We start from the raw sequence: 24,644 nt of genomic DNA, 5'->3' as shown, positions 1-24,644 counted from the left end.
TCCCACATTATGCCTCTCTGAAAACAAGTTCATTTACAACATCACATGAGATCCACTTCGGCTTCATTAGACTCAGGGTGGACGACATTGGGTAATTATGTTATTGGGATTTTTTTTTTAGAAAATCTGAAAAAAGAACAGGAAAGCACTGCAATAAAATAAATATGAATCTTACTGACTTCCAGTCAGTAACAGTAAAAATAAAACACAAATTAAAGTGCAGAAATACATAACCGATCTCCTTATTATCTCTAAACATGAACAACAATGATCTTTAGTCGGGTCTTGCAATTGTCAGACACTGCCTCGCGATAGTATCTGACTCTGTCGAGCATCATCTTGTCTAAAGCGTTTTTGTGGCATTTTACAAGTTGTTTTCTTCATCTACTCTCATTCTCATATGTCCTATGCTGCGTTTGTGCACCTGAAGCCCACACCCAGCTGTTACTGACCCTTTGGTTGGTTATAGTCTCGTATTCATAACAAACAATCGCAAGCTAGTACATTGCAAAGGTGTTTATTTGATTGTTCGTTCAGGCCTCATTAGAGGACCTCTCTGAGATCTAGACCTTCTTTTGAAAGTCATAAGCCTTTAAATACTCTTTCTAGGGGGAAGGAAACAAACACATTTCGGCGAGCTGGTGACATTTTTCGCCTCCCTGCATCGTCTCAGGCAACACGTATTTGAGACTTGAAGCAGTTTATGAGAGATAAAAGCGCCTGTATTAATAATAACATTATGAATGGATAAATAAAACATGAAAAGGAAAATCGAGGAAGCTGGCACTTCCAGGTGCAGCTCCCATAACTTTAAATGTAACAACTGGCAGATGACAACAATAAAAAAATGATGAAAGTAATCCCATTTCCAGGAACAAACTCAAGTTAATGAGGTTAAAGTGTGTGTGAGTGTGAGGTAGTGTGTGTGCGCTTAAACTAACAGGAAATTAATATTATTAGAGCATTCTTTTGAGAGCACTAGTCGCAGTCAAGACATTTTTGGGGTATTAGTCACTAGTGTCTGAAGTCAAATGCCAAAGCAGCATGTATTATTATTATCTCAATCATTTTAAACATGTATTTTTAATGACTTTATGTTTCCTCCCTGTGAATATGATGGCTGCCACTGAACAAGAAGCTGTAATGGTAACCGAAAAATTAGTAACAATCGACAAAAGGAAAAAGACTTTGAAGATCAATCTCCACCAGAGCTGGTTCTGACATGTTCCCTCCATCAGTCTACGTTACACGTTCTACATTATATAGCTCTGTGTTTTAAATAGACTCAGCCATTGAAATGCTGTGTTGAAAAACAGCACCATTGTTGTCGTAGGCATGAATGAGACTTAGAATGTTTATTGCTATTGTAATTGTCATTTTTGCAGTCAATCCAGATTCTGCAATTATGAAATAATAGCGTATACTCATCACTTAGAAATGTGACTCATCAATACATGTTTTCAAGATATGGAGCCAAAACAAACAGTTAAACCATTTTGCACTGAACCCAGCAGACGTGAAGTGAGGTGCCTTGCTTCAGAAAGATGTATGTAAAAAAGAAAAAAAATGGAATCCGAAGAAAGGGTTTTACAAGAACAGTTGTTCTCAGAAGAGGTGAGTACATTTTAAACGTTGCATTAATCATTTCTCTCCCCTCGATCAAACTGCTCATTTTCTAATCACCCTTTGAGGCACGTCTTTAATAACGACTGTCGAATGGAAAAGCTATTAAAATCAATTTACACTCCTGTATCACAGCAGCGAGAGTGAGAGAAAGGCACAGTCAGACATAGAAGAAGAAAAAGAGCCCCATGAATAGCATGAAGAAAAGAAGTGCTTAAAGGAAATTAGTCGATGTGAAGAAGATGTTAGAATAACCACCCTCTGAACGCTGATGCTGCTTAAACGCTTGAATGGAGTTGGTCTCAGTTGACTAGAGAAACAGCTGACGTCTTGTTTGCCAAGTTTCTGAGAGAACATTTTCCCTAAACCGTGTCACTTGGGTTTCGCCACTGCCCCGCCCCGTTAGGAGACCAACAGCAGGTCCGGAAACGTTTCACTCCAATGGGAGAAATGAACGCCAGTACAGATTAGGACCAATTTTCCATATTGGACCCTATTTTGGACCCTATTTTCACAAGCCACATAACTGTTGAACATTCTTCGACTAAAATGGCATTTTCTTTGATCGACACATTCACCGACATCTCTTCTCTCTGTTGGCACTGAACCGTCAGTCTGGAGATTAGACTGCATTACTCATTGTGGCAGCGGGGGGGGGGGGGGGGTGCTTAGGCTCGGCTGCAGAGTGGTTGGAGCGGGGGGGGGGTTCAGGGAACGATGTATAATTGCCCTCAGCTGGTGGCTGATTATTAATTAGCACAGCTGAGGCCAATCTGTGTGTGTGCGTCTGTCCCCATAAAAGAGCAGTAGGGACAGTCTGCAGTTACAATAAAAGATATTACCAAATATCCTTTGTGTACGCCTATTCTTTGGTGCTTGGGGAAGAAACCTAGTGGTGACAGCCCACGAACCTGTTACACTCGACTAAACGTTAGCTAAACTGTGCCAACATTTCAATCTGACGTTCTCAAACGACCTAGCCGACGTATTTTTGAAATGCTCGATATGCGATAAATATTTAATAAATGTTAGCAAAATAAAATATAAATACATTAGGCCGCACCCACTCAGGAGACAGGAAGTGGATACCATTTCATAGCATTGGCGTAGCTTGTACTGCGTCACCTTTTAAAAGACAGATCATGATGCATCACATTTGTTATGTTACTTGTTATATATCTTTCGTAGGATCTTAACTGAGCAGTGGGATCAATAAGAGGGAGGGTGTGTGTGTGAGAGAGAGCATGAGACAGAGAGGACGTAGCTGTGCCCTTGTTGATGTAAGTAACACTGTAGCAGTCAAAGGGGTCGAAATCCAAACCATTGGTTGCCCAGCCAGCCGGTGACACCCTGTCCCCTTTGTGTGGTTGTGTGTGTGTGTGTGTGTGTGTGTGTGTGAGTGAGATATCTAACAAGGTATTTTTATATTTAAATGTCGCTAAAAGCTGCCCTACTCTCTCACTTTGTTTTAAAAAAATAATTCATCTTTCGGTTAAAGTATCACAATAATAATAATTATAATAAAAATGCACAGCATAAACATTTGTCCCTTTCAAAATCAATCTCCTGCTTCTCCAATTGTTTGTGTTTTTTTGAAAATGCATCAGCCTGAACTAGTATTTATATAAGTAGTGTTCAGTCTGAAACTCGCACTTAAAAGTGAATACTACGTTTCATGAAGTGTTTTTGTCATCACTCTTAGCTACACGTTCTCATTGGACAGATGTACACAGCAGTCAAACAAAGGGTGTGGTGGATTCAGGTCAAGTGCAGACTCCTCCTGATGTTCTATTAAATTACTATCACGGAAACGGAGGCGACGCTGCCATAAAATTAGCTTTAGTGTCTGGAAGGCTTCAATCTGAATATTTGTTATAGCTTAACTGACTTTGGAATTTATTGACTCGTAATTTAGTGTCCAAGCCTCTTAGTCGTCAAATTAAATAAAAACAGTATGAATCAGGATATTGGAGGTCGGACGATAGTGGATTTTTGAGGGCCGATATAATGACATAATGGATAATGTATTTAGCCGATTAATCTGAAAAAAATTATATAGACTCTATAACGGCAGAGATCACTGCCTGCCTCATTTCAACAATGACAATAACTGCAGTATTAACAGTGTGTGAAAACATTCAAACATCATTGATACTTGCTGCTGTTGTACATTTTAAGAATTTATCATCCAAAACGTACCTATAGTTTACCTATGAGCACATAAACTGAGCAGATTAATATTTAATGATCTCATGTGGTCAGAAACATGGAAAAAAACGTCCTCCATATCAAAGTGTAGATGCCGGAATAGGTCGGTATTTCTTGTCCTGCATTAGAGATATGAAAGTAGCTTTGGGCCACGCTGCAGACTTCAAAGGAAGGATGTGCAGAGAGGGATTAAGCCAGCAGCACTGGCAGCATGAAATACTGAGGGGCATCTGTGCCTTTGCATGCGTTTCTTTTTGAATTTATTTTGTTGCAAAACGACACGCATGCGTGTAAATGTGTATACATTCTTGTTTTAATTAGTTTTGTGCAGTGCGTGTACATTTGTGTATGTATAACCTGTTGGTGAAACTATAAAATGACCCTGCTTTTACATCGTTTTGAAGACTTCATGAGCTTGCACAATCCTCAGAAAAAAAGTATATTTTAGTAGCACGACTGGTAAACCTCTAAAAATATTGAAAACATTTCGAGGTTGTCCAATTGCTTGAAATCAGAAAGTTCCACACATATCACATATTGCTTAAATCAATCTTAAACACTTTAAAACAGCAAATTCAACTGAAGTATGAAGCGTCCTGGTGGTTTAGTGGTTAAGCTGTGACTAAGGAGTTGAAGCGGGTTGCCACTAATCAGAAGATCGTCTGTTCGATACCCAGCCTGTTCTTGAGCAAAATACTGAAACTCAAGTCGCTCCCAAGGACTGTGGCTTCAGTGTGTCCGAGTGTGTGTGAATGCTTAAACTAAAATCGGATTAGCAAGAGGCACCTTGTATACTGGATGAATGTGCGCGAATGGGTGAATGTTGACATGTAAAGCATACCTATTCCCACATTTCCATTCAGCAAGATGCATACCAAACGACTGCAGTAACATCCATCTGTAGCCTCACTGTTAAAATATCCAATACAAAATGACTGCAAAACTACTTGCTTATCATTTGGTTATATGTAGTTTGATTGTTTGGTCCTTCCCTCCCTCCTCATTGGGTCCTACTCTTGGAGGGTATAAACATGTGGGAGGGGATGGGTGGGAATCTTTGGCGGGTGTTTATGTGGATATGGATGGATTTGGATGTGTGCTGATTTTATTTTGTTGTAGATATATATATATATATTTTTTTCTTTTTTTCTAGATGTCAAGGAATAATCTGTTTGTGGAAAATGCAAAATAAAAAGTTATACAAAAATATATATATCCAATACAAAACTCAAAATTGCAAATGTTGAATAATTTTGACATTTGTTAACAATCAAAACTGAGCCACCAAAATCACTTGATTCAGACCTCCTGATGAGGACACTAGGTACACACGTGTTAACTAAGGACAATTTGTGCATGTAAGAGTGTCTGAAGGCAAGAAAAGGATATATTCTGTGTGTCTGTGTCTTGGATAAAATGCTGGATCTAAATGGGATATCAAAGTAGATTTGCTGTCAGCGTGCTGTGGTTGTGTCTTGCTGTCTGAACTCACCTTGCTGCGGAGAGCAGGCGGGCGCGAGTTAACGGAGGGCTGAGCCGTGGAGCTGGCTGGGAGTGTCTGCAAGCCGGAAGTAGTTTTATGTTGCAGCCTGACACCATCGCTGCCGTCGGCACAGTCAAAGTTACTCTTCCACACCATCACCTGTACGGTGAATACAAAGCAATGATGATTCTACAATATTATATTATTACTAGAGCTGTCAATCGATTAAAAAAAATTAACTAATTAATCGCACATTTTGAAATTGCGATTAATTAATCGCGATTAATCGCGATTAATCGCAATTAAAAGTTAAAAGTTCATTCTTTTTAAAGACAAAACTTCACACAGAGCTGTGTTTTCAAAGAGGCTCCTACATATACAGTGCCAGCGAGGTATTTAATATCGTGGATGATAAATTGTTTCTTCAGTGAAACATCAGATTAGTAAAAAAAAAGAAGTATATTGAGACCCCATTGGTCCTGTCATCTTTAACATTGAACACAGCAGAACCAGTGGCCTTGATAACTGACTGACATTCAAATATGTCACGTTAACCCTCTGGAGACTGGGCTCATTTTATACATTTTACAAAAAAAATTAAATTCACCGTTTAACCTTAGAAGTTGCCTTGGTCATTTTGACCCGAATCAATATTACACCTCCTGCCGCCTTCGGGTTAATTTGACCCCATTCAATGTTTAATGTCGGTGTTCTTTCGGTAGTCAACAAACAAACATAAAGTGCCTCACACTTAAACTTGGAAAACAATATTAATTCTAATAATTTTCTGGAGGTTTTAATTGCTGGCGTCAAATTGAACCCAAAGGGTAAAATATGTTAGTAAATATAAAGGTAACAGGAGGGTGAACATTGAATCGGGTCAAAATGACCCAAAGGCGGGGAGGGTTAATATTTAATCGGGTCAAAATGACCAAGGCAACACAAGGGTTAAAAGTGTTTCCTTCTTTTTAAAGACAAAACTTCACATAGAGCTGTGTTTTCAAAGAGGCTCCTACATATACAGTGCCAGCGAGGTATTTAATATCGTGGATGATAAATTGTTTCTTCAGTGAAACATCAGATTAGTAAAAAAATAAATAAATATTGAGACCCCATTGGTCCTGTCATTTTTAACATTGAACAGCAGCAGAACCAGTGGACTTGGTAACTGACTGACATTCACATATGTCACGTTAACCTCTGGAGGCTGTGGGCATTTTATACATTTTACAAAATAAATTAAATTCACCGTTTAAAGTATTTTGCATGTGACACACCCCCACGTGTTATACATCAAACATTCCAGAACAATCTCAGCTCTGAAATGAGCCTCATTGTCCTCGCGCCGTGTCCTCTGGTTCTCTGACTGACAGGCTGCTAAATGAGCCTAACCTGTGAGGTGGGAGGTCCTTTGTGATTTACTGAGTGTTCATTGGTTTTTTTTCTCCCGAAATGTTGACAGACAAACGGATTGACCAATCACGTTGAAGGTTTCGTGTGTCGCGTTCTTTCCGCGCCGCGTCACCCGACACGTCCCCCCTGTGTTCCTCTGTGTATCAGAGGGGGAGACGGGAGGAAGGAGGAGCAGGAGGAAACCCGACTGATTCATCCACGAGTTAAACTGATTTCTGCTCCTTATTTTCGCGGAGAAATGATTGTTTTAAAAACGGAAACAGTGTCAAACCGTACTGCCGCGGTTTAAAAAAAAAAAAAATTTGCGTTAATTGCGTTAAAATATTTTAGTGCGTTAACGCGGCCAAATTAATCGCATAGATTAACGCGTTAACGCTGACAGCCCTAATTATTACACCAAAGTCAAATTTAAAATAATCCTACATACAAAGAATGAAACATATCGAAAGCCAGGGTCTCACAAAGTGACCATCCTGGACAAATCAAGGTTAAATTAAATACAAATTAAATTAATTGTAAATATACCTATCAATATCAGTAGTATGAATAGGGCACATAATATGGCCAATCAATGGACTATATTGGTTCAATGTTTTAGGATCAGTTAGAAGAACAAGTCATCACCTGTTCATCGGAACCTCCAGAGGCAAAGTACTCTCCAGTCCTGGAGAAGGCAACACTGGTCACTGGACCCTGGAGCGAAGGCAACGACACGGAGCATGCAGGTGACAATCAAGTACAATCATATCCTGACTTTGCCTTATTTTTATTGCAAAAGAGAAGTATCCTGAAACTATTAGCTGCAAACTGTTCGAGGAAAACAATGTTATTGTTGCAACCAATTTCAATGAAGAAAACAATATTCATGAAGCACTGATGTGATAATCAAGAACAAATCTCATGAAGCAAATGAAGCAAACGGATCGATTAAACAGCAGTTCATTTGATAACTGCCTCATCTCTTGAGTCATTTTCAAAGCACGCATGACACACCTGATCTACTCCACATCCAGCTACTCAGTTGAGAGCATCTGCTTCTTCTCTTTGTTTTATTTAACAAACTGGATATCCGACAATTTATAGAAAATCAAATTAAGAGATCAATAATTTAAAGAGTACAATTATTGATATTACAAATAATTGTTGGTTTCAGAACTATGAGGCAATCCCTGTGCAAATGGTGTAGTCTCTGTGTTTCATGAAGCCCATTCATTCATTTTCAAATCCAACATATTGTACCTTTGAAATATAGAAGTAATAAAAAATATATATATTTTCTGCCAAGCAATAGCTGCAGTGAAAGTGTCGGTGTTCATGCTAATTAAAGAGGGGGAAACACTACAAAATTAACAAAGCAAATCCACCTCTAAAAATACACAGAGTGACGAGAAGAGAGCTGGAAAGGATTAAGTGTTTGTGTGTCTGTAACTCAAAGCGTGGAGGAAACCGTTCTCCTTTGTCTTTATGCTCAGTCAGAACTGAAGTTCTTGCATGTGTGTGAGTTTTTTATGTTTGTGGAGGAGGAGGTGGGCGGGTGGAGACTTTGGCAGAGCAATTATAACAGAAAGCAGAGACCCAGGTGAGGTGAGGTCACACATGGTTGGAGCCAAAAAGGATCACCTGCTGCTGTCAGGACTTTGACAAGTGTGTGTTTGCGTGAGCTTGTATGAAACTGGAGCGCACACCGAATCCAGCTTGAAAAACTCAGAAATCCCACTCTGGCTTTTTTACCTTCTTTTCTCTACCTGCAATGCAAAATGGGGTCAACGATTACAGCCTGAGCCCTCTGACTGTGTTCAAAGGGAGGATGAAGGAGAGAACAAACAAAAGAAGGGGAACAAAACCGACAGGGAGGCTGCTGGGAAGAAAATAGGGTCTGTGTGTCCTGCGGCTGGCACCCAGACAGGCTGGTTTGGGTGAGGAATGGTTTCCCAGAAGCACCTGAGAGAAGCAGACAGTGTCACTATGGCAACGCGACGGTCTGACAGACAGCGTGTTCTGTCTGTGCTCTGACTAATGCCTGCTGCCAGGCTGGCACTTGCGTTGGCCAGCCAGACCGACACACACATATACACGCACACTCACACATGTATGTTATGTTTTGTACACTTATTTAAAATCTATATTTAAGAGCAGTTCTGTGTCTGAGTCCGTGTTGCTATAAAACCTCTATCCACATTAAGAGCCGTTGAGAGGCGATCGATAAGCTCAATTTCGAGTTTGGCCCCTTTAATTCCCCCCCAAGTCAAATTGATTGTGTGTAACGTACTTGGCCATAATAAACAGGTCTGATTCCGATTCTGAAACTAATAAAGTCTGATCGTAGAGGCTCTTTGCCATACTTACCGGACATGTCCCACCCTGCAACCAGTTTCAAGCAGGAATACAGTTAACTCTGAAAACCGATTCTCGTCCGCAGGGTCTCTTTAAAAGCTAAATTGTAGTTGAGATCTTTCTTCAAGCAAAGGTTTTGTATCACGCTGTGAAAGTCCGTTGTCAGGCAGCGAAGCAGAGAGAGAATTTAACCTAAAGGGGGCTGATTCTACCCGGCGAGGTAAGCCGGTACCGAGGTGAGGTAAACAACACGTTTGACGGATCCAACAAAAAAAACACTTCCTTAGATCCCTCCTGTGTTTTCACATACAGTTCATGCACGTAGGTCTACACACATACACAGACAAGCAGACACATAAACACGCACAAACCTACGCACCCACGCCGAACAGATGGGGGTCTCTCCCATTTTCAAGCCTTGAGACGAGAGGGACAATTAACACCCTGAACGCTGCGAGCACCAACGGATTGGGGAAGTCGCCACTGAGCCAAAAAGAACAGCAACAGAAATGGAGACAAAGTGCAGGAGATGACAAATTTGGGAGGTGTGAAGCGAGAAAAGTGCCTTTTCATCTCGACAAAGAAAAGAGTCTTGGCGAGGGCTTGAAGAGAAGCATGGGTGAGACAAACACAAAGAAATGACAGGCAACCTGTACAGAGGGATAGATAAACAGACGGACCACATGTGGTCTTAGCCAACCACTGATTTCCACAACTAGCCAGCAAGCCAGTCCATCAGCTGTTGAAACAAACAGAAACAGCCAGTGAGCCGTCCGGACGACCAGTCCAGCCACAAGGTGAGGACATGAGGGGTGGGAGCTAATAGAGAAGGACAAGGAGGAAAATGAGGATGAGGATCCATCCATCCATTATCAATACCGCTTCATCCTCATTCGGGTCGCGGGGCGCTGGAGCCGATCCCAGCTGACATAGGGCGAAGGCAGGGGACACCCTGGACAGGCCGCCAGTCCATCTCAGGAGGATGAGGATGGTGGCGGCAATATTATAACATCGCCAGAACAGACGGAGAGGAGTGTTTAAGTCGGAGAAAACACATGGGACATAAACAAGATAGGAGGAGGAAGAGGAGAGGATCCAGAGGAATGGAGGCAGAAACACAGATCGGTTTCCTTCCAACAACCCTGAGATGAGTCATTATGAGTGGGCTGCCCGCTCGCCTGGCAAGTACTAAAATACACCATATACAAAAAAGGACTCGCATGCACACGCTCACACACTTTACAGAATCCAACATGCACAAAGGAGATGACAAACACACACACTCAGAAACACACTGAAGAGCACAGATACAACCCATCATGATCAGAACTGGGTTAACTGCACATTTTGGCCTGTATGGTATCTAAACAGTGTGTGTGTGTGTGTGTGTGTGTGTGTGTGTGTCTACCTGGTGTCCGTGCAGAGTGTACAGTAGCTTGCCCTCTACCAGGTCCAGTATCTTCATTGTGGAATCGCTTGACGCAGTTATGAGGAAATTACCAGCCGGGTGGAAAGACAAGCTGTTCACCACACCACTGTGGACTGGAAAACACACACACACACACACACAAACTTTATGACAGTACAGGAATAGACATTCTGTCACTGTAATTCAAACTCAATTACTCGTGTGTGATTGTGTGCAATTAAAAGTTCCAATTCACATTGTTTACATAACTTGTACAACTGCTTGTTAAACAGCATGTAATTATTCAATTGTATGATTTAAATCATGATGACAATAACAATGACTTTCACACAATTTAAAGACATCTGTCTTTTGAGAATGATCATGATATGAATATCAAATATCACCAAAAATACTGAGAGTCAAAGTTGATCTTTTCCAATGCCAGTTCGATACCAGCATTTCTGCAGCGTTAAAGAGTTCGGCGTCTTGCTCAGGGACACTTCAGCAGGCCAGATGCTCTCTCACACGGTTGCCTGGATGCCCCTGAAGAGCACTGCTGCCGTACATCGCAACGCCTCCGTTGCTGTGTAACTGGAGAATGGCTTAACATCGGCTTTCGATTAGCACGTATCAATACGACACAAATAGTAGCCTGCAGCAGCTAATCCAAACTTCCCCAGACCTGAAATGAATCTAAGCCTGGTGAGCCGGTGCTTACTGAGACAACAGCAGGACATGCAGCGGGCAACATGGTCCCTCTGCTGGCTGCACGATGCTATGACATTTACAATATACTCTGACACCTCGAGCTGCAAAAATATGTTGAGAGGCTAGTTTCCCACAAGGATAGTGAGCAAGGTAAACACCCCAATAAATCTAAGGCAGTTAAATGAACCACCCGACACAAAGCGAAATGACTAAAACAAACAACTAATCATGGGTATCCAACAGAAACCGCATCACATTTTAACCACACTTTCACACTTTAGGCTGGCACAATTGGTGATTAACTACAGTATGTAAAGCGAAGCCCTGTGGAGTGTGGAAGACATGAGAGGAGAGGAAAAGCTTTTATCTTCATGCCCCATCTCCTCAGACAGATGTGATTATCCATTATTAGATCTCACAACTGAAATCCATTTAAGAGTGCTGATTAGAATAATCAGACCGAGAGGCAGACTGACAAAAGGCATCAACATTTGGCTTATTGAATATGCAAGGATATCTTGATTACCACTTTAATCGAGAGCTTTAAAGCTTTAATTTGATCTTGGTGTGATTTCAGTCAATCGCTGTATTGGTCAAAGTGTTTAAAGGTGAGGCATAACACCTCAAGACATTTTTCTCCCAAACACAAACACTTTGCAATTGTCTTTACTGTGTTATGGATCTTGTTTAATATACAAGTGTGTAAAACTCACCTGTGTTGTTTAAATGTAAAGCTTCTAAAAACATAATATATAGAGATATAAAGAGTGTTTAGAGGGGGCAAATACATGTAGTAAATAATTCAATTAATGTTTCTTAAATATATAAATGACTTTGCATTAAAGCTATGAACATGCAGTAATTTAATTATGTAGTCTTCTGTAATCTTAAAATGGTATTATTGGAAACTAAATACTTCCTTTAACAGTTTGAGGCGTCTTTACCTTGGTAGTGCTGCAGCATCTTATGTGATCTGATGTCCCACACCTTCACAGAGTTGTCAGTGCTGGCTGCAGCAATGCATGTTCCACTGGGGTGGAATTCCACATGGTTTGCATAACTTGGTAGAAAGAAAACATGACATTTAAAACAATTAGATCTTTGGCCAAGATTGTTTTACATTACATAAACATAACTATTCCAGCAGGTTAATTCCCCTAACACCAAATATTTGATCTGAAATATTAATTGGAAAGCACCAAATGTAAAAAGGCTTCTGGATGATGCTTTTAGAAAAGTCTGTGATGAATGAGTAGATGTTCAGTGCCTTTGTTTACAGGGATTTAGACAGAACACATTGAACCTGTAGTAGCCTTTCTCAGTTATTGTTGTTGTTGTTGAAACATCAGTGTAAATGTAATAAAACATTTTTTAAAGGATTATTTACACTCATTAAATAACACTATACAACCTCAACATTCACAAAACATATCAGAATAAACAATTACATAATAATTACAATTAATTAACAATTAATTTTGACAACATTTCTCATCCACATTTTACCCCTCCAACTAGTTTATTTATTTGTATTTCAATTGCTCACCCAGCATGTTCATAGAAAGAATGAATACACTCTCGGCTATTCTTGTCCCACAGCTTTATGGTCTTATCATCACTGCACGACACAATCAAACGATCGTCTGGAGAAAATCTGCAAAAAGATTTGTAGACATTTCTAGATCAAAAACTGCTACAGTCTTCAGCTACAGTTGTTACAAGTGACATGTATTCATCAAAGTTGTATGACAGTAACATGTATCAAATCTATCTATATGTATATACAACAAAGAATAAAAATATATAATATATAATAATACATAATATCTTGAGAAAACTATGCGTGTGTGCATCGTACTTGGCACAGCGGACCCAGTTGATGTGCTGGTTCAGAGAGAAGAGAAACTTTTGCCTGTGGACGGTCCACACTTTGATGGTCTTGTCGTCGGAGGCTGTGACCAGATTCAGTCCATCACCAGAAAAGTTAACGCTGCGCACGGTGGCAATGTGAGCCTTGAAAGATGTTGACTCAGCCTTCCTGTACACACCCACAAACACCAAGACAACATTTCAAACAAATTACCAAAAACAAAAACAAGTGGGTGATCTGAAAAGTGTGCCTTCTTGTGTGTTGGCAAAGGCAGACGATTCAGTACAACTGTCGAGTTTTGTTTATTTTTAGTCGGCCACATTGTCCTTTGTGAAAGCTTTCTAGTGCAATACAATAATAATGAGATGATAGGGATGTAACCAAAAACCAAAGGTAGAAAACTTCCAAACTCACATGCTGGGCACCCAAAGACGAACAGTCTTGTCTCTGGAGGCAGAGGCCACCAGGTGGCCAGAAGGAGAGAACTGAACAGAAAGGACAGCCTCTTTGTGTCCATCAAAACGATACGCTCGCATCTGAGTTTTCATGTTCCAGATCATCACACAGGAGTCCATAGAGCCTGTGGCTGGGAGAGGAGGGAGCACAGGAGTGTCAACTGAACTCATCGTGTAGAAAACATACCATTACATACAATCACATACAAAGATAACAGTAAGCATGTGCAGCAAATTATTTGGTTGCAGACAAAGAGTAAAATTAAGTAGAAGTTACCAATCTGTTTCATGTTGCAGCTGAAGTCCACACTTGTAACATTGTCCCTGTGACCCTTGAAATGTCTTTCCAGAGTTGGATCCGACTGAATGAAGAACAGAGAGACAAGTTGCGGCAGTCGCATATTAAAAGCTTGTGAGCACTTATTTCTAAGCATTTCTTAATAACATTTGATAGTCATGGCAAAAAATGTAACAATTAAAGTTGTGTGTGACATGATTGGCAGTGGCCTGGACACTTCCGCTAACAATCCCATTATTGTCATCCATAGCTCAAAACCGTTTCCCGAACATTCTCTGCAATGTGTTAAGAGTTTGTACAGCCAAGTTATTTTAGCCAATACAATTTGACAATTAAAACAAATAATCAATAAAAATGGAACTGATGATTTAGCTTCATGCATTATGTCACCAAAAGTATGAAGGTGTTTTTTCAGTGTCAAAAAAAGAAAAGTGCAGGTGTTAAAAAAACCGCGAATGGTGGCTGGATTCAGTTTCAGGCTTCTAGTTTTGTGTGTGCATTCCGACGCAACCTTTAAACTGCCCTGAAAAACATGAGTTATTGGTAATTGTACTCATAATACCAGTGTTTTTTATTGTATACAATGTTGATAAAGGCCCATTACTTCCATATCTGATAGCTCATTACTAAACTAGAGGAATTAAGATAAGATGCAACTTTTTTTATCCCGAGAAATTGTAATGCTCGATCAGTTTAATTGCTGCGGGGAAACAAGCATTTCAGGTATAAACATATATATATATATATATATATATATATAATATTATATATATATAATATAATATATATGTATATACCTGAAATTTGTAAACCATACAGTGCTTCAACAAAATAAAGTACTACTGCCGTGGGACGGCAGTGTTTCACAGTCAGTTGTTTCCAGAATCCAAAGCCTGTTTAAATCCTTGCTCCAACACATTTTGCCCTCCGCGTGTCCTGCCAGGCAGCAGTTTTTAAATTCGTGTCACCGCAATAAATTAACTAGAGTTAAATTAGCTATATATCTGGTATAGTTACAAAACAATGCATCTCATTTGGGAAATGTTGGAATGTGTGTGTCTAAATGCCATTTAGCAATGCATAATCTGTTCACATTGGAACAGGATGTGCTGCCTGAGAAACTGAAATCAGGGATAAATGAACAGAGTGTCCAGCAAGCTCAGTTACCAAGGAGACGAGAGCTGTGGCGCTAGCCTCTGCTCGCCGTTAAACTAGCGGCTGAACTCGGACTAGAAATCCCGAGAAAAGAGCCCTCGGTGCTCGATATATTTGTGTGTGCGAGCACTTTGGCAACATGGCCGAGCTCCACATTATAGGCCAGATCGTTGGGGCCACTGGTTTCCCGCAGAGCAGTCTATTTTGCAAATGGGGAGTCCACACGGGAGGAGCATGGCGCCTTCTGTCCGGGCTGAAGGAGGGTCAGACCCAGGTGGATGTCCCCCAGACGGGAGAAGTGGCGTACTGGAGTCACCCGATCGATCTGCACTACGCGACTAAGGGACTCCACGGCTGGCCGAAGCTGCACTTCCAGGTGTGGCACCAGGACTCTTTCGGGCGCTGCCAGCTGTACGGTTACGGGTACTGCCACGTCCCGTCCAGCCCGGGACATCACCGGATACACTGCGTGACCTGGAGGCCGCTCGGCTCCTGGCAAGAGCAGCTGGCGCAAATGTTTGTCGGCGGAGGACCGCAGCTCCGCAGCCCGGACCTCGTGTACAGCGGGGCGGACAGATACCGACTGCACACCGAGGCCATGGGGACAGTGGAGCTCGAGCTCAGCATCGTCATGAGACACTTTGACAAATATGGCGTCGAGAGTTAACGCTGTGAAATACAACAATACTTTGGAGAGTTGTGATGGGTTTTATAATGTGCAGATGGAGGTCTTTTATGTTTTTATTAAAGGTTTTTTATTACTTTTTCTAAATTGCATTGGTATTTATTTATTTATATATATATATTATAATATATTATTTATTTATATATTATTTATATATAATATATATTATTTGTATATATATAATGTATATATACATTATTTATAATATGTATAATATATTATATGTAAATAAACTTATTTGTTCATATATCATTATCCACTCTCGCCTAATGTTACTTAGCAGTGGTAGCAGTAAGTGGATGGTGAGTAACCAGATCATTCTCAATTATGAGTCATATTTATCTTTGTTCTACATTGTTAACTAGAATGTTCTTAACATGTATTTAAAACGAAATATTAAAAGTCTAGTCCAAAAGAAAAAAGTCACACTACATAGCTCATATTTAACTTTCTTTTTGTATCCTTGATTGACATCCACAAGAACACCTCTTGGTTATGAGGCACCCAAAGTGGGTGATTTATAACCTTCAAAGTTTCCTACTCAATGCATACAACTCGAGTTTTCGATAACTTATGTTGTGATTCAGGGTGTTATTAGAACAAAAGTGCATTATAGTTGTTAAAAAATGTATGACAAATTGATTCAAGCTGCTGAATGTATTTAACAAGGGTTGCAAATGTCACCTACATGGGCAAGCTAAAATCTTTGCTCAACATTTGTGCTGATCGTTTAGCAAGGATCGTTTCATGTGCATCCAGGCATTGAGAATGCTCCGATGGGCAAACAAGTACAACATATATACCAACTCCCTCCTATGCAGCACCATGCACTTTTCAGAGGAAGACACTGTATCACATCTGTAATGACAACTTTAATATGACACCAAAGCGGCATACATGGGATTACACTATGAAACTATAAGTAGTATTAACATACAGACTGTGAGTTTCATGATTACGTGCTATGTGTATTACACAGTGGTAAACAGCATAGTAATTCACTTTACAACTAAGTGGAAGAAACATCAAACTACTTATGTGTTGTCACAGTTGTATGATACACATATATGCTGTTAGATTAGATTAGAAACTTCAGGATCACAGCAACGGGTGCACATTAGAGCATTAATAAAAGATACAAATAAAACACAAAAACAATACTAAATATACAGACTATATATGTTGTTGTTGTTGTTGTTGTTGTTGTGTTGGTACTATATATGTGCTGTTGACCTGAACAGACTTGTAACGCACTGAATTCCCAGAAGAAATAATTTAAACATAATTCCCATTCATTAATTTGTGACCTATTTGGACCATAAGCATATCACAGAGCCCAGCATCAGAAATAACTTTACAACATATTTCCCAAAGGGACACACATACAACAGGGACACACATACAACAGGGGTACACATACAACAGAGGTACAGTTTTAGGATTGGTTTTGGTAGAGAGGTGTGTCCTGTTTACTGACACCTGCATCTTCACTGATTGGACGAGCGTCATCACCTGGTTTCAATTGAGTGTCATTTGAATACCAACGAGCAAGGGGTGGTGTCAACGCGGCTGGAGGTAATTGGCACCAACTTGGGCTCATAACCGGATCGGGTCTTTAGCGTCAGCGGACGAAGACTCGGAGGACAAAGACATAGGAGTCTTCCGTTGGAGTCTTCGTGGGTGGCTGTGTATTCCACCATTTTGTGAATATGTGTGTATTTTCCATACCTGTGCGTATTTCAACTCGTAGTTACTATAGGACTCGTTCATTCATGCACCGGAACCCCTCCTCGGTTATCCTTCCTACCCGTTCTACTCACACCCAGCACCTTGTCACAGGAGGCCTCTGGAACTGTCAGTCAGCCAACCGCAAGGCCGGTTTCATCTCTTTGCTGTGGAGCAGTCGCTTGACTTCCTGGCTCTCACTGAGACCTGGATCACAGCAGACAACACGTCTACCCCGGCTGCTCTCTCCTCTGCCTTCTCCTTCAGCCACACACCCAGACCCTCTGGTCGGGGTGGAAATACAGGTTTACTCATCTCACCCAAATGGTGTTTCTCGCCCTACCCCAGGGCTCCAGACTAACTTTTTTAACTAGGAGCACAGTGGCCCCTAACTTAAAATTTTAGGGGCGCAAGCAGAAAATTTAGGGGCGCACACTATAAATCGACTTGCAAAGTTTTCCCATCATTTTTACTGTATTACTGATAAATAATTTGACAATATACAATCTTATGCCTGTTTGCCTTCATGAACTGCAAAACAGTCACAACAGAGAACTCTTCAGAAGTTACTGTATTGAGTTTAAACATATTTTAAGAGAAAACGTACCTTGAGCATGTGCATGTTGCACTTCGATGTGGCCAATCAAAACATTTATTGGTTTCTAGAGATGCACCGATCAGGTTTTTGGTGCCGATCACCGATCACTGAAATCAGTATCTGCCGATCTGATAATACCGATCACCGATCACGGTGTTGATTGAAGCATTCTATTTATTGTATAGCATTATTGCTATGAGGACTATGAGGAAATACATATATAAAGCAACTCAAACATTAAAGAAATTACCGATTTCTTTAAACATTTAGGACTTTTACTTTGAAAAATGTCCTAATTGATACATTAAAATTGTTTGATTGCTATTGTAGGGGATTTCAGATATGTATGGAACACATCTGCATCATTCATTTCCTGGAACTCTTGGGGAAATCTATATACAGGACTTTTCTTAACATACAAAAGTCTGACTTATTTTTATAAACTCTTCCTTGGTCCAGTAAAAATGTTTTACTGTTAGCATAATTTAAGCTAAATCTCAGAAACTATCTCTAAAGATACAAAATCAGTTCATTGTTTACTTTTATATGTTCGTGTATGATTTGTCGACATCTTATTTTGAAAAACGGATGTTGTTTCACGTGGTTCTTTCCGCTAACTTTGCAAAACCGGATGTTGTCACTTAAATATTTAATAAAAAATTAAAAAATCTGCTAATTTACTGGTCACGCATGCGCGAGTTGATGAAAAATTTACTCGCACTGTGTCTAATTTTAGGCGCAAAATGCGACCATTTGGTCGCAGTCTGGAGCCCTGCCCTACCCGCTTCCACTCTTTATCCCACTGACTTTTGAGTTCCATGCTGTGACGGTTACTCATCCGGCTCAACTACACATTGTTGTTCTCTACCGTCCCCCTGGTTCTTTGGGAGATTTCTTGGAAGAGCTAGACGCCCTCCTGTCGAACTTCTCGGAACACGGCCCCCCGCTCCTCCTTCTGGGTGACTTTAACATCCAGACAGAGAAGTCATGTGATCTCTTACTCTTACTGTCTTCCTTTAACCTCTCACTCAGTCCCTCCCCTCCTACTCACAAAGCCGGCAACCACCTTGACTACATTTTCACTAGAAACTGCTCTACCTCCAACCTCACTGTAACTCCTCTCCATGTCTCTGACCACTTCTTCATCTCTTACTCTCTCTCGCTCTCTGGTACTGACAACCCGCCCATATCTACAGACTCTGCACCTGTACGCCGCAACATTCGCACCCTCTGTCCCTCCTCCCTGGCCTCCTCTGTCCTATCTGCTCTCCCCTCAACTGACTGCTTCTCACTCATGCATCCTAACTCTGCCACAGACGCTCTCCTCTCTTCCCTGTCTTCATCTCTTGATTCTCTTTGTCCTATTAAGACACGACCGGTTCGGAAATCCTCTCCGGCTCCGTGGTTGTCGGACTCGGTGCGGGCCGAGAGAGCCACCCTGCGAGCGACCGAAAGAAAATGGCGCAAATCGAATCAAGCGGAAGACTTGCTCTTCTATCAATCTCTCCTCTCCTCATTCTCTACCTCTATCTCTGCAGCCAAAAGCTCGTTCTACCTGACCAAAATTCAGTCTTCCTTCTCTAACCCCAAAAAACTCTTCTGTCTTTTCCAACCTCCTTGATCCCCCCTGTCCCCCTCCTCCTTCTACCCTTTTGCCGAGCGACTTTGTCGACTACTTTACAAACAAGATAGACGACATACGCTCCTCCTTTACTTATCCATCTTCTATCACCTCACCAACACTAACTTCTTCATCCCCCTCTCTTTCCTCTTTCACCCCCCTGTCTCCCAATCAAGTTCTTAGCTTGGTGACCTCCGCTCGACCGACCACCTGCGCCCTTGACCCCGTCCCGTCTCCCATTCTCCAGGCTATTGCTCCTGACCTTCTGACCTTCCTCACCCATCTTATTAACAGCTCCCTCTCAACTGGCTGTTTCCCCAACTCTCTGAAGGAGGCGAGAGTCAACCCTCTCCTGAAGAAACCCACGCTCGACCCGTCTGAAGTCAGCAACTACAGACCAGTCTCTCGTCTTCCTTTTCTCTCCAAAACTCTGGAGCGAGCTATCTTGAGCCAAGTGTCCTCCTATCTCCACAGTAACAACCTTCTTGACCCTCACCAGTCTGGATTCAAGGCCGGCCACTCGACAGAGACGGCCCTCCTTGCTGTCTCTGAGCAGCTTCACACTGCTAGAGCAGCCTCTCTCTCCTCTGTTCTTATCCTTCTAGACCTTTCTGCAGGATTTGACACAGTGAACCACCAGATCCTTATCTCTTCTCTTCAGGACCTGGGGATCTCAGGCACGGCACTCGCGCTTTTCTCTTCCTACCTTAACGACCGCACCTACCGGGTAACTTGGAGAGGATCTGTGTCTGATCCTTGTCCTCTCACTACTGGGGTTCCTCAAGGCTCCGTCCTGGGTCCCCTCCTCTTCTCTCTGTACACAAATTCTCTCGGCTCTGTCATTCGTTCGCATGGCTTCTCCTACCATAGCTATGCTGATGACACCCAACTGATCTTCTCGTTTCCACCGGCCGAAACACAGGTGGCGGCGCGAATCTCTGCCTGTCTGACTGACATCTCTCAGTGGATGTCTGCTCACCACCTGAAAATCAACCCTGACAAGACTGAGCTACTATTCCTTCCAGGGAAAGGCTCCCCACCCATGACCTGACTACCACCTTCAACAGCTCTGTGTTGGCCCCTACCCTGACTGCCAGGAACCTCGGGGTGACACTAGACAGTCAACTCTCCCTGACGGCCAACATCACTGCGACGACGCGTTCCTGTAGGTACATGCTGCACAACATCAGGAGAATATGGCCTCTTCTTACTCAGAGGGCGGCACAGGTTCTGGTCCAGGCTCTGGTCATTTCACGCCTTGACTACTGCAACTCCCTCCTGGCTGGTCTACCCGCTAAGGCCATCCGACCTCTGCAGCTCATCCAGAATGCAGCAGCTCGACTGGTCTTCAGTCTCCCGAAATTCACCCACACCACTCTGCTCCTCCGCTCTCTCCACTGGTTACCGGTGGCTGCTCGCATCCGCTTCAAAACACTGGTCCTGGCGTACCGTGCTCTAGACGGATCGGGCCCCGTCTACATCCGGGATATGGTCACACCGTACATCCCGGCACGTTCGCTCCGCTCGGCAACAGCCAACAGACTTGTGACTCCTGCACCTCGAGATAATCACTCTACATCCAGACTGTTTGCTGTCCTGGCTCCTCAGTGGTGGAACGAGCTCCCCACTGACATCAGGACAGCAGAAAGTCTCTACATCTTCCGCCTGAAACTAAAAACACATCTTTTCCGACTATATCTGGATTAAAACACAGATTTGCACTTCAGTGGCACTGGGATAGCACTTATTGTGGTACTTTTGTAGTTCGACTGAGCTGAGGAAATGTTACTTCCTGTATTCTTATCGTTCTTGGTTTGTGCTCTGGGTTGAAATGCACTTATTGTAAGTCGCTTTGGATAAAAGCGTCTGCTAAATGACATGTAATGTAAAAAGGTACACATACAACAGAGGTAAACACACATACAATAGGGATACACATACAACAGAGGTACACACACACACACAACAGGGGTACACATACAACAGGGGTACACATACAACAGAGGTACACACACATACACCAGGGGTACACGTACAACAAGGCTACACATACAACAAGGGTACACATACCCTCGTTTGTGATTAAGCCTCGTCACAAATAGAGATTTGGGTCAATCCCATATCATATACAAACATCTCTTAATCTCTACTATCGACGTTTACTAGTAAACAGCGAGTGTGAAGCTACAAACCAGAAGCCAACTTCAGCGCGCCACACAGCTAACTTAACTTAAGGTGCACTCACCAGGGAAGAAGTCATCATTCCTCATACAACGAGGACGCGAGGAGACGAACAGCCGGGGAACGCGGCCACTTCCTACCGTAAAGTCTACTTCTCTGTGGTGGAGCTAAATGTGCTGCTAGCTCTTCGGTTGTCCCTCGCTAGCGCACAACTGTATTAGCCGGTTGTTGCTGACAACAACAAGATTCAGTTTACCCGCCGCGATTGGGCGCTGAGCGTGGAGTCGGATTTCTTAAAGGGAAAGTTGTAAAACTACCGTTGACAACGTTTATGTGTAAAAGTAGAACTTCGATGTCAGAGAGTACTACGGTATAAATATGACTAATGTGAGCAATTCACAGTTCATTATGATATTAATCTGAGTATATATTTGACTGAAAACTGTCATTTATTTTTTTAACTTGTAGTGACGCACAATCACCGCTAGGTGGCAGCAGCGTAGCACCGTTAGATATCTAGCATTACGGCTGTAGTGGTTGTATCACGGAAGTTGTATAACACATATTAATAATGCATTAAGACCGTGGAAATATATGAACATTGTCTTTAATTGAAACAGAAGCTTTTTTTCATGCAATAAGAGAATGTGTGAAGTGCTGTAGCTATCAGTCAGACTGTTAACATCACATATGAAGCACTTCAGTTCCATTGTATTCCCCTTTATACTTCCACACCCCAACATATATGAAGGAAATATTGGAATTTTTTACTTTTATACTACTTTTATCTGACATTCAGATCTTAAGATGACTTACGATCATGGTAATAAAGCAAGACCCACATTAAGGCCCTTATTGTGGCAGTTCATAATTTAACTTAACTAGCACAAACCAGATGAAAGAAATTTAAGCCTGGAGATTTCCAGCCTCGAGGCATTTGTCTGCTCTTCCTGGTTGATAATAAAGCCTTGTGCATAACCTGTACAAAGGTATATTGTGTTGTCACCATAGTAACCCTCACTGAATTATGGTCAAATCAGGCCACTTTATCTGCCATGTAATATTGTTTGTTTTATTTGTCCAAACATGTCATAACACAGGATTAAATAAGCACACTGCAGGTGGAAAGACTATAGCAAAAACTGCATAGTCAGACAAAAACAGATTTAAGTATTATAGTGTGTTATTTCAAGGACAATTTAGTCATTATATAATGCACTTTGTTGTGGTATTAATGTCAAAACAAACCCTTTCATTAATGAAATCCCTTGCGCACCATTTAAAGTGGATGGTTCTCGTGTCACATAGCTAATTATTCATACCACACCTATTTTCGTGGGTTTCCTTTGTTACCTCGTCGGACTAGTTATAATTATTTAGTTTTCATATATATTATACACCATGTAGTCATATTTCTGTTTAGGATGTATTCCCATAAACGGTCTCCTTTTCACACAAGAGCAAGAGACAGTTATTTTACAAGGGTAATGACATTTTTAAAGAAGTTTGATATTTGCTTTGGGATACATGCAAAGCTTTTAGCAGATGCTGTTATTCAAACGTATTTTCAAAACCTACTCAACCTTTTTAAATCAAGCTTTGGTTAAGCTTAATGTTTCCTTTATCAAGAAATATACTTTCTTTTAAAAAACACATTACATGTGAGTCCAAGTCAAACCTGTTTGTTGCACACTGAAGATGGACATTTTTGTTAAATCTAATAGGAGTGTCAAGAATTCCCCCAACATACTGTAATTTAATAAAACAAAGGGCTCATAAATTCAACTAGCTTTCAGGAAGAAAATCATGAAGAAACATTTGCCCTTCACGTCACTTAGTTAAGTATGCATTCTGCTTGAGGCACACCCATGGGGTTATTCCCTTGGCAAGTTACATTAATTCTAAACACACTGCACCCTTTACGCACCGCAGTGTAACCCCATCAAGGACATGACCATCGTGATGGGAATACTTCACATGTCTGATTATTGTTTCCAGTTGATGATCAGGAGAAGGAAGGAGGAAGTAAAACAAATCAGACTGATGAACTGGAATCGTTTTTACAACAACAACTACTAAGTAGTAATCATACATTATTAAAAAAGGATAAAGAAAAGGATCCAGGAAATGTGTTTTCTTTGGGCTTGGGGGATTGTTCAAGTCAAAAGGATCCAGCCCAAGTAAAGTTAGGAGTCATTGCTGATAAAGTCAAATTGCAGGTCCTTTTATTATTTTGCCAAAGTCAGCAAATCTGTGACTCGAGTTTGAATCGAGTCCATGTCATGTGACTACGATAAATACATAACTCCAGTACAGTACCAAATAATTATCTCTCTATATATATACTGTATATATATATATATATATACATTTCAGTACACTATCTGTAGAGGTGATGGTAGGGTTTAGCTTTGTGCTACAGTTAAAGTTCCCATGAGAATTGACACATGAGTAATGTGTCAGATTATAGAAAGTCACTTCACAACAACAACTTTACTCACTTTGCAATAATCAGTGTAAACCATGTGTGTCATGTACATGTCTACTGCTGACAACATGCTAGGGTTGAGATATAAAAACCAAGGAGTTTCTTGGTTTATGCTCTTCCTGAATAATTAATAAATAGGTAAATAAAAATGAATTCTCTCTTAGTGAGAGTAAGAATAATTATTATTTACAAAGTTAATAAATGTCTTATTTATATATATATATAAATACTGTTTTTTTTAAACTAAATTACTTTTTTATTTCCATGGGGATATGTAGATGCTGTTATTCAAACAAAACCTCATACACCTGACAGATATGGCCTCATAGATAATGTATTTTTCGAAACAGTTTAGTTTATTATGATTTGGCTAACTCACAATATATTT

At 41.1% G+C, this 24,644-nt stretch overlaps 2 protein-coding genes across 2 annotated transcripts in view; one reads left to right on the top strand and one right to left on the bottom strand.

Annotated features, from left to right (window-relative positions):
* poc1a (POC1 centriolar protein A) overlaps positions 1 to 21,938 on the bottom strand; it is a 39,586-nt gene extending 17,648 nt beyond the window's left edge. The window contains exons 1-9 of the mRNA XM_056438102.1: positions 21,833 to 21,938; positions 13,783 to 13,867; positions 13,465 to 13,636; positions 13,039 to 13,218; positions 12,727 to 12,834; positions 12,125 to 12,240; positions 10,470 to 10,603; positions 7,352 to 7,420; positions 5,324 to 5,473 (exon numbers count right to left, since the gene is read on the bottom strand). Coding sequence (XP_056294077.1) covers positions 5,324 to 5,473; positions 7,352 to 7,420; positions 10,470 to 10,603; positions 12,125 to 12,240; positions 12,727 to 12,834; positions 13,039 to 13,218; positions 13,465 to 13,636; positions 13,783 to 13,867; positions 21,833 to 21,850 — 1,032 coding nt within the window. The 5' untranslated portion in view covers positions 21,851 to 21,938. The remainder of the gene's footprint in view (positions 1 to 5,323; positions 5,474 to 7,351; positions 7,421 to 10,469; positions 10,604 to 12,124; positions 12,241 to 12,726; positions 12,835 to 13,038; positions 13,219 to 13,464; positions 13,637 to 13,782; positions 13,868 to 21,832) is intronic.
* Positions 14,998 to 15,724, top strand: b9d2 (B9 domain containing 2). Its single transcript, XM_056438105.1, has one exon. The coding sequence runs from the start codon at positions 15,098 to 15,100 to the stop codon at positions 15,623 to 15,625; it is 528 nt and encodes a 175-aa protein (XP_056294080.1). The 5' UTR covers positions 14,998 to 15,097; the 3' UTR covers positions 15,626 to 15,724.
* Positions 21,939 to 24,644: the final 2,706 nt, after the last annotated feature.

This window comes from Pseudoliparis swirei, chromosome 18, assembly GCF_029220125.1.
Source record: "Pseudoliparis swirei isolate HS2019 ecotype Mariana Trench chromosome 18, NWPU_hadal_v1, whole genome shotgun sequence".
Taxonomy (NCBI): domain Eukaryota; kingdom Metazoa; phylum Chordata; class Actinopteri; order Perciformes; family Liparidae; genus Pseudoliparis; species Pseudoliparis swirei.
This window is presented reverse-complemented; position numbering and strand designations above follow the sequence as displayed.